General features: G+C 40.1%; 1 protein-coding gene across 1 annotated transcript; it reads left to right on the top strand.

Moving 5' to 3' along the window:
- Positions 1 to 4833: 4833 nt before the first annotated feature.
- On the top strand, positions 4834 to 10643 carry Spase22-23 (Signal peptidase complex subunit Spase22-23). The gene is made up of 4 exons (XM_070104077.1): positions 4834 to 5561; positions 7187 to 7349; positions 7817 to 7920; positions 9771 to 10643. The coding sequence occupies exons 1-4, from the start codon at positions 5419 to 5421 to the stop codon at positions 9901 to 9903; spliced, it is 543 nt and encodes a 180-aa protein (XP_069960178.1). The 5' UTR covers positions 4834 to 5418; the 3' UTR covers positions 9904 to 10643.
- The last annotated feature ends 513 nt before the right edge of the window (positions 10644 to 11156 follow it).

Genomic DNA, 11156 nt, shown 5'->3' with positions numbered 1-11156 from the left:
CAGCACCGTGTCTTCCTTTGCAGATGACACCCGAATCTGCATGACAGTGTCTTCCATTGCAGACACTGAAAGGCTCCAGGCGGACATCAACCAAATCTTTCAGTGGGCTGCAGAAAACAATATGAAGTTCAACGATGAGAAATTTCAATTACTCAGATATGGTAAACATGAGGAAATTAAATCTTCATCAGAGTACAAAACAAATTCTGGCCACAAAATAGAGCGAAACACCAACGTCAAAGACCTAGGAGTGATTATGTCGGAGGATCTCACCTTCAAGGACCATAACATTGTATCAATCGCATCTGCTAGAAAAATGACAGGATGGATAATGAGAACCTTCAAAACTAGGGAGGCCAAGCCCATGATGACACTCTTCAGGTCACTTGTTCTATCTAGGCTGGAATATTGCTGCACTCTAACAGCACCTTTCAAGGCAGGTGAAATTGCCGACCTAGAAAATGTACAGAGAACTTTCACGGCGCGCATAACGGAGATAAAACACCTCAATTACTGGGAGCGCTTGAGGTTTCTAAACCTGTATTCCCTGGAACGCAGGAGGGAGAGATACATGATTATATACACCTGGAAAATCCTAGAGGGACTAGTACCAAACTTGCACACGAAAATCACTCACTACGAAAGCAAAAGACTTGGCAGACGATGCACCATCCCCCCAATGAAAAGCAGGGGTGTCACTAGCACGTTAAGAGACCATACAATAAGTGTCAGGGGCCCGAGACTGTTCAACTGCCTCCCAGCACACATAAGGGGGATTACCAACAGACCCCTGGCAGTCTTCAAGCTGGCACTGGACAAGCAACTAAAGTCAGTTCCTGATCAGCCGGGCTGTGGCTCGTACGTTGGTTTGCGTGCAGCCAGCAGCAACAGCCTGGTTGATCAGGCGCTGATCCACCAGGAGGCCTGGTCACAGACCGGGCCGCGGGGGCGTTGACCCCCGAAACTCTCTCCAGGTAAACTCCAGGTAAAACCTGTACGTAATAAACTTATGTGTACCTGTACCTAATAAACTTATGTGTACCTGTACCTAATAAACTTGTGTACCTGTACCTAATAAACTTGTGTACCTGTATCTAATGAACTTGTGTACCTGTACCTAATAAACTTATGTGTTCATGTACCTAATAAACTTGTGTACCTGTACCTAATAAACTTATGTGTACCTGTACCTAATAAACTTATGTGTTCATGTACCTAATAAACTTGTGTACCTGTACCTAATAAACTTATGTGTACCTGTACCTAATAAACTTATGTGTACCTGTACCTAATGAACTTGTGTACCTGTACCTAATAAACTTGTGTACCTGTATCTAATGAACTTGTGTACCTGTACCTAATGAACTTGTGTACCTGTACCTAATAAACTTGTGTACCTGTACCTAATAAACTTGTGTACCTGTACCTAATGAACTTGTGTACCTGTACCTAATAAACTTGTGTACCTGTACCTAAATAAAAGTATTCAGTCTTACAGTGCAACATATATGTGTAACTGACTTAAGATAACCCAAAAAGTTAGTGAATTACTTCCATACGAGTGTTATATCACCTACCTGTTAGATCCAGTAAAAATAACTCATGATTACTGTCAGTAAACAAAATAAGCTTATTAAACAATTTGCACAAGAATGAATTACCTGAATAATAAATTAAAAAAAATCAGTTTATATCAAGAATTATAAATAACAGGAGCCCTAACTGGTCACAGTATTGCAGAATTAACATAAATGTTCTGGAAAACGTACAAAGGAGGATGACAAAGTTGATCCCATGTATCAGAAATCTTCCCTATGAGGACAGACTGAGACCCTGAATCTGCACTCTCTGGAAAGGCGTAGAATTAGGGGGGATATGATTGAGGTGTATAGATGGAAAACAAAGGAATAGATAGATTAGATTTTGCCACTGAAGTGGCTAATTTATTGTGCACCCCATATCTATCCTGAGGATGGTAGCACGAGAGCATATGGATACACAAAAGGCCTAGGAACTAGGCCCCAAAAAGGGTTAATAGGTGTACATTTGTATTTATATCTGCAGTTCACTTATCTGCTACAGGCAAATTTAGGAAATTTGCTTGGTATATCTGGTATCTTATTTTCATTAGTAAGATATCTTGACATGTCACATAGGTTATTAAATTGTCTGTCTCTGTATTCCTCAATAAGTGGACAATTAAGCACATAGTGTTCAAGAGAGTGACCATATGCCTGATCACATAATTTGCATTTAGTTTGATCATCATCTGTGTGTCTCTCAAACTGCCAGAAGTACTTGTAACCAAGCCTAAGCCTGGCCACTACAACATCAGTCAGTACTTGTAACCAAGCCTAAGCCTGGCCACTACAACATCAGTCAGTACTTGTAACCAAGCTTAAGCCTGGCCACTACAACACCAGTCAGTACTTGTAACCAAGCCTAAGCCTGGCCACTACAACATCAGTCAGTACTTGTAACCAAGCCTAAGCCTGGCCACTACAACATCAGTCAGTACTTGTAACCAAGCCTAAGCCTGGCCACTACAACATCAGTCAGTACTTGTAACCAAGCTTAAGCCTGGCCACTACGACATCAGTCAGTACTTGTAACCAAGCTTAAGCCTGGCCACTACAACATCAGTCAGTACTTGTAACCAAGCCTAAGCCTGGCCACTACAACATCAGTCAGTACTTGTAACCAAGCTTAAGCCTGGCCACTACAACATCAGTCAGTACTTGTAACCAAGCTTAAGCCTGGCCACTACAACATCAGTCAGTACTTGTAACCAAGCTTAAGCCTGGCCACTACAACATCAGTCAGTGCTTGTAACCAAGCCTAAGCCTGGCCACTACAACATCAGTCAGTACTTGTAACCAAGCTTAAGCCTGGCCACTACAACATCAGTCAGTACTTGTAACCAAGCTTAAGCCTGGCCACTACAACATCAGTCAGTACTTGTAACCAAGCTTAAGCCTGGCCACTACAACATCAGTCAGTACTTGTAACCAAGCTTAAGCCTGGCCACTACAACATCAGTCAGTGCTTGTAACCAAGCTTAAGCCTGGCCACTACAACATCAGTCAGTACTTGTAACCAAGCTTAAGCCTGGCCACTACAACATGTCAGTACTTGTAACCAAGCTTAAGCCTGGCCACTACAACATCAGTCAGTACTTGTAACCAAGCCTAAGCCTGGCCACTACAACATCAGTCAGTACTTGTAACCAAGCTTAAGCCTGGCCACTACAACATCAGTCAGTACTTGTAACCAAGCTTAAGCCTGGCCACTACAACATCAGTCAGTACTTGTAACCAAGCTTAAGCCTCGCCACTACAACATCAGTCAGTGCTTGTAACCAAGCCTAAGCCTGACCACTACAACATCAGTCAGTACTTGTAACCAAGCTTAAGCCTGGCCACTACAACATCAGTCAGTACTTGTAACCAAGCTTAAGCCTGGCCACTACAACATCAGTCAGTACTTGTAACCAAGCTTAAGCCTGGCCACTACATCAGTCAGTACTTGTAACCAAGCCTAAGCCTGGCCACTACAACATCAGTCAGTACTTGTAACCAAGCTTAAGCCTGGCCACTACAACATCAGTCAGTACTTGTAACCAAGCTTAAGCCTGGCCACTACAACATCAGTCAGTACTTGTAACCAAGCCTAAGCCTGGCCACTACAACATCAGTCAGTACTTGTAACCAAGCTTAAGCCTGGCCACTACAACATCAGTCAGTGCTTGTAACCAAGCTTAAGCCTGGCCACTACAACATCAGTCAGTACTTATAACCAAGCTTAAGCCTGGCCACTACAACATCAGTCAGTACTTGTAACCAAGCCTAAGCCTGGCCACTACAACATCAGTCAGTACTTATAACCAAGCTTAAGCCTGGCCACTACAACATCAGTCAGTACTTGTAACCAAGCCTAAGCCTGGCCACTACAACATCAGTCAGTACTTGTAACCAAGCCTAAGCCTGGCCACTACAACATCAGTGTAGTGATACTGGTCCTGTGATCAGTCAGTACTTGTAACCAAGCTTAAGCCTGGCCACTACAACATCATGTTATCATAGTGGGTTATAGATCTACTCGGACTAATAGAGGTTGTAAATAACGTGCTAAAAATATCTAACCAAGACAGGACTCGCAGCAATGATTTTAAGTTGAAAAAAATATATTTAAAAGGGATATAGGAAAGCAATGGTTTGGTAATAGAGTTGTAGATAAGAGGAACAAACTCCCCAATACTGTCACTGAAGGTGAAAATCTTGTGTAATTTTAAAAATTGGTCAGACAAAAACATGAGTGGGTGTGAGTTGGACTTAACTAGCTTTTACTACTACTAATAATATAAGTAATTTTTATTTCAGCAGGTACATGTACAAGTATACAGGCCTAACATAAATGACCTACTACTATATAAAAGCCCCTTGTTATGCACTGCATTTTGGGCAAATTAAGTCAATTTTGTCCCCAGGATGCGACCCACACCAGTTGAGTATCACCCAGGTACCTATTTTACTGGTAGGTGAACAGGGACAGCAGGTGTAAGGTAACCAACATCCAGGTACCTAATTTACTGCTAGGTGAACAGGGACAGCAGGTGTGTTCAGGAAACACGTCCTAATGTTTCCACCCGTACCGGGGATCGAACCCCGAACCTCAGTGTGTGAACTGAGTGCGTTACCAACCAGCTAGTATTGCTAGTGCATGTGACTTGGACCTGCCTAGCATGGGCCAGTAAGCCTCCAGTAGTGCTCCTTCATATGTTCTGATATATTTAAAGTTGGCGGGTATGTGCGAGTGAGGAGAGTCAGCCGCCAGGTGTCAGCAGCTGACAGTCAACAAGACTGACGTGTAGTAGCAGTGTTGCTCCAGCTTACTACCACCTGTAACACCAGCTGTAACACCATCTTATCCTCCTCCAGTAGTAGTGTCCATCCTGACGGTGTTCTGCTGACATCCTCCAGTAGTAGTGTCCATCCTGACGGTGTTCTGCTGACATCCTGCAGTAGTAGTGTCCATCCTGACGGTGTTCTGCTGACATCCTGCAGTAGTAGTGTCCATCCTGACGGTGTTCTTCAGCAGTAGAGTACCTCCTTACGGTGTCCTGCTGTCTTCTAGTAGTCCCTGCTGACGGTGTCCTCCAGCTGACAGTATCCTCCTGCTGACAGTATCCTCCTGCTGATGGTGTCCTCCTGCTGATGGTGTCCTGTTGACGGTGTCCTCCTGCTGATGGTGTCCTCCCGCTGACAGTATCCTCCTGCTGACGGTATCCTCCTGCTGACGGTATCCTCCCTCACGGTATCCTCCCGCTGACAGTATCCTCCTGCTGACGGTGTCCTCCTGCTGACGGTGTCCTCCTGCTGACGGTATCCTCCCGCTGACAGTATCCTCCCGCTGACAGAGATGCATACCTTCCTGTCTCGTGTTAACGCCGTCAGCGCCTTCAGTCTGAGTACCCTGGCGGCTCTCACCTTCCTCTGCTTCGCCTCAACTTTCTTCATTAATTACAAGGCTCCTGTCACCATTACTGCCGCTAATATTGTTCTGTGAGTAGCTTTAATATCTTCTTCTCTTCCAGGACGGTGTCGGTCCAGGGCTCTTAATCCGGGGAACTGGAGCTAGTCAATTTCATCCCTAAAAATATTTTATTAGTATATGTAAAATAAGTTACTCGTATAATGCTGAAAATAAATTTATGTATTACGTATTTTTATCTTTATTATGTTTATTTTTATCTTTGTTTATAATCTTTATTATTTTCTTTATTATCTTTATTAATTATCTATTATCTTTATTATCTTTATTATTTATTATCTATTATCTTTATTATCTTTATTATTTATTATCTATTATCTATATTACTTGATTATTAAGGTTATTATCGTGTCTGATTTCTACTGTATCTTACCTGGATGACCGATATGGGTTTAGCTCTTCGTTTTGATTGTAATAACACTGTATACCTTGAGGGGGTCGGGGGGGTCAGTGCCCCCATGGTCCAGTCTGAGCTACATTTTAAATAATGATATATTACAAGGACCTCAATGGAAATAAGTCGCTTTGACTTTTTTAAGGGGGTTATCGTAGGTAATTTACAAATATGTTACAGCCTCTCCTCGCTTAACAATGGAGTTCAGTTCCCAAGACCACGTTGGTAAATGAATTTGTTGCTAAGTGAGGAGCATATTATAATGGTAGTGGGTTTGTGTCAACCATCTTTGATATTGTTTAATTGTTACCTTTGCATCATTTATAATATTTCTGGTATATTTTTAAATGTTTTTACAGTAGTGTACTGTATATTGTATTAAACAGAAGAGGAAATCGGCTTTAATAAATATGATTTAGGTATGCATACTGGTCGGAGAGCCCGTCGTAAGTCCAAGTCGTTGGTAAACGAGTAAGTCGCTAAGTGAGGAGAGGCTGTGTTACATATGATAATTATACTTATGTGTGCCAGTACCTAAATAAACTTGCCTTCCATTTCCCACAGGAGCTGTATAATCCCCTATTTGGTTTACCTCTCCCCTACATTACCTGTAAATGTAACGTGAGCACGTGATGATATAGAACGTGTAGAGTTCAAGTTACACTAAGCAGAAATATGAAGTTAAAGCATTTGTAATAATAATTACACATTACTTGTATTTATATCAGTAAATATAGGATTGCTAAGGTTATTCCACAGCTCTGCTTATTATTAGTTTTGTTTAAGTTAAGCAGCACAGTTCTGGTCTCCATATTGCAGAATGGATATGAAAATATAAAGGAACATATGTTGAAGGCTGCCATAGTTTGTCCACTGCTTAAATCTTTTATCTTTAGATAGACCTCCAGATGGTGGCCTCTTTTAAGTACTTAGTGGAGAATTACAGGTTGTTGTAGCTTTGTTGGGGCTTCAGGTCCCTCAGGGTGGGCATTGTGCTCAAAGGTCAAACTAGGTACCTGTGGCTTGGCTGATAGCTCGCTCAGCTCACAAAGTATCCATGGTTCAATCACCAGCACAGGTTGAAACATTGGGTCTGTTTCCTTACACCTGCTGTTCCTAAGTAAGCAAGTACACAGGCACAGGTACACATAAGTACAATTATCATACATAGCATAAATTACCTAGGATAACCAAAAAAAAAAAAAGAGTATTACACGTTTGAAGTTCCTGATATATTTCCAGGAAAAATGTACCTGAGTATGCAGTGTCAAGGGAGAAGAATGACCTGGGTGCTCTCCGCTTTGACCTGTCTTCAGACTTGACCCCACTTTTCAACTGGAACACCAAGCAGCTGTTCCTCTACCTCACTGCTGAGTATGAGACGCCTAACAACAAGATTAACCAGGTCAGTGCACTTGCTGGTTTGTGAATGTGATAATGTTATACAATACCAATAAGTTGATAATTAAAACACCTGCAGCAGTTAGGTATATTTATTCCAAAATGTTTTGCCAACACTGTAGGTTTTTTAAGTCTTCTGCCACATCTGTATTCGACTGAAGCCTACTGTATAGGCGAAATGTTTCGGAATAAGGTTGCTTAACTGTTGAACATGACTTAATTATCCACTTACTGGTTTTTTACCTTACCCCTACAGGTTTTACCATGAATATAAAATAATAGTGTCCAGTGAAATATTCATAATATTACAAAAACTGTTCAAGTCACATTATTGCTCCATGGCAATAAAGGTAAAAATAGTGCAAGGTAAAATATTTGTTAATTATGCTTCTTGTTCATGGATCTGATGGAGTGATGTAAATCATTATCTTTTTCTTAAGGAAATACTTGACAGTACTGACAATTTTTTAGGTGGTGCTGTGGGACAAAATTATTAAGCGAGGAGATGCTTCTGTGATCAACCTCAAGAATCAGCACCTCAAGTATTACTTCTGGGATGATGGCAATGGTCTTTTGTAAGTATGTCAGTGTGGCTAAGGTCTTTTTTTTGAGTGGGTGCTTTCTACTTTTCTCCAATATTATGTCAATATAAATGAGGTCAGCTACTGCACTGGTAAAATTGAGGATAGCTTTAATTCTCATGTTGAGCAGTAATAGCGGAGGTAATTACGCTAGTACTGATAGCACACCTCTAATTTATCAACTTGTACATGGCCTTCAGTACTACCATCCTGCCAAGTGAGTGTGAAACAGAAACCTGTAATTGTTTTATATGATGGCAGGATTGCTGGTGTCTTTTTTTTTTCTCACAAACACTTGGGATAACAGGTATGTCTTGCTACTTCTACTTCACTTAGGTCACACTACACATACATGTACATGCATATACATTTATATACACAGCCATCTGGGTTTTCTTCTATTTTCTTAATAGTTCTTGTTATTTTTTATTTCCTCTTATCTCCATGGGAGAAGTGGAAAAGAATTCCTCCGTAAGCCATCCATGTTGTAAGAGGCAACTAAAATGCTGGAAGGGGCTAGCAACCCCTTCTTCTGGATAAATAACTAAATTTAAAAAGAAACTTTCGATTTTCTTTTCAGGTCACTCTTCCCCAGTGGGGTATGACCGGTGTTAAAAAGAAAAAAAAAAAAACCTCCGCACATCCCATTTAGTAAATGGCCTGCGCACTTATTAACTTGTAAATGCCCCTCATAGGTTTCTTGATGTTAGTGATAGGCTCTAGATCTAAGGATTTAGACCAGTGCTCCAGTTCTTGAGTCAAGCCTGAATGCCTTCCATTTCCTGAGGCATTGTGACCTGTATGGGTTTAGTGCTCTCCCATGAATGTAGTAATAGTAATTTGTAAATGCCTACATACCAATTAAAATATACCCACATAACTTGTAAACAGCTGTACAGTGGACCCCCAATTTTCAGCCAGTGCAGAAATCGTACACTTCAGATTTTGAGCACTTTTTTCGGCAAAACTTCCCCCAGGTTTCGTACATCCACTTGGAAATCATTGGTAACGGATGCGTGCACCTGAGCCGCTCGTGCGCTCGTGACTCACTCTTGGGCACATTAAATGTCTTATTTTAGGTTAATATAAACATTTTCATTAATCCATCTATGATATTTTCTTCAAAATTATACTGTATAAGAAACACGTTACTTAGCATATAAACATGCAATATTTATATGCTATTGAGGGGTGGGGTCGGTGAAGGGTAAACATTACGTGTTCTCTGGTCCAGCGTTAGAGAAAACTGGGAATCTGTGTCTGGCCCAGTCTCTGCCCTTAATACGCATTTATTTACAGTTCTCGGCATGAATTTTTCATTACTTTTCCCTTCGTTTATGATGGCATCTAAAGGTAGTTGTCAGAAACGATTAAACTCGGTGAACATGGTATGTCGATGGTAATAATATGGCTGTGGGCTGCAGTGTATGTAGCTATAAGGTATAGCCCAGGCAGACTAGCTCCACCTGGGACTTCAAATAAATACATAGTACCTGTCTCTCGCCCTACATTAAGACTACAAATATTTTAAGATAAGCAATGAATGTACTTACCACTGAAGAGCTGCAACACTATAGTTGTTCTCTATAAAAATTGCCTTGTTAATATTTTTGGGTGTCTGAATTGGATTTACATTATTTATTTCTTATGGGAAATATTACTTCGGTTTTCGCCCACTTCGTATTTATTTCTTATGGGAAATATTACTTTGGTTTTCGTCCACTTCGGCTGACCTTCTAGAACGGATTAATTACGAAAACCGGGGGTCTACTGTACACTGAACTCAAAAATGCTTTGTTTTTAGAGTGTATGCAGTATTCTAATTTAATTTCTTTCATTAACAGGGGTCACAATAATGTGAGTCTGACACTTTCATGGAATATCATCCCTATTGCTGGTACACTTCCTACATGGAGTGGTACAGGGAGCTACAAGCTGGCCTTCCCATCAGAGTACACCCTTGGTAGAAGCTATTAATTCACAGAAATGTTAACAAGTATTCAGATTCATGGACTCTGTGAGTCATGTGGTATTAAATGTGGTGTTTCTTGAATTACTTTTTTGCCAGAACATTTTTTTTTTTTTTTTTTGACTTTCTCTACTGCTTTAACATTTTATGTGCATTTTCCATTCATAGGTTTATAAAAATTAAAATCTTACATCTATAATTTGTGTCATTTCTGTAATTTAGGAAAATGAATACATCAAGGGAATTCCCTTGAAATGAGTAACTAAGATTTTGTGAAGATTGTGTTCTGGAGTTAGAGCACTAAGGAGGTCATTGTGTTGCCCTATCATGGGTTAAGTAAATTATTTTTTATCTACTGTTAGTCATCTCCATGTTCATTATAACACCTAAACACAGCAGAATTCTGTATGTGTGTGTGTGTGTGTGTGAAAGATATTAACATATAGGCACATTTAATACTTATAATTTGAGATGGTTACTTTATTTCTTTTAAGAAAATTAATAATTCTTTTGTTTTAGTGAGGAATGTAACTTTAAAGACATTTCAGATGGAAAGTAAACTGTTTTCTTTATGTAAACTTGTTAACTTGAGAAAATTGGCGTTGGGAAGAAATCAAAACAAAAATTCTCAATGGAATTATTATTGAAGTAATAAAAAATGCACTTTAGGGTTTATACAGTGATGTAAAAAAAATTTTCATATGTATTAAGCCTACTGGGTATGTATGTTAATAAAGTGACTTTTTCAGCAGTAATATTCTTAATCCTTTTAAAATCATTGATTCATCTAATATGCAACTTTATGATCAACTTTATTGGACTGGACAAGTGCCTGCACAAGTGCCTGCACTCTGAAGTGGAGATGTATCAGTTTTTGAACTGTTGTATCGCTGTCTCTGGCAGGACAGCGACTGATATTATAATCAAAACTAAGCACTAAACCCACAAGGGTCATACAGTGCTGCAGGGTAGGGTGTGTTAATGGTTTAATGTGCTTGATCTGAAACTAGTGAAGGTGGAGAGTATAGCAGAAGTATAGTAAGGGTGGTGAGGAGTGCCAAAGGAATTGCATGTATAAGCAAAGGTTGTGTAATAAATCTGTTGCTGTCAAAAAGTCAGAGGTCTATATCAAAGGTGGGGCCATCAGCAAGGACGGAAAATAATGCAAGTGTGTTTGAGCGGTGATGATATTAAAGGTAAATTATCTTTGCTTGCTGATAAGATAGGCCAAGAGAATATGGCAAACTGAAATTGGAACCTG

The sequence above is a fragment of the Cherax quadricarinatus genome, chromosome 89 (genome assembly GCF_038502225.1).
Source record: "Cherax quadricarinatus isolate ZL_2023a chromosome 89, ASM3850222v1, whole genome shotgun sequence".
Lineage (NCBI taxonomy): Eukaryota > Metazoa > Arthropoda > Malacostraca > Decapoda > Parastacidae > Cherax > Cherax quadricarinatus.
The sequence above is the reverse complement of the archived record's forward strand: the minus strand, read 5'-3'. Positions and strand labels throughout refer to the sequence as shown.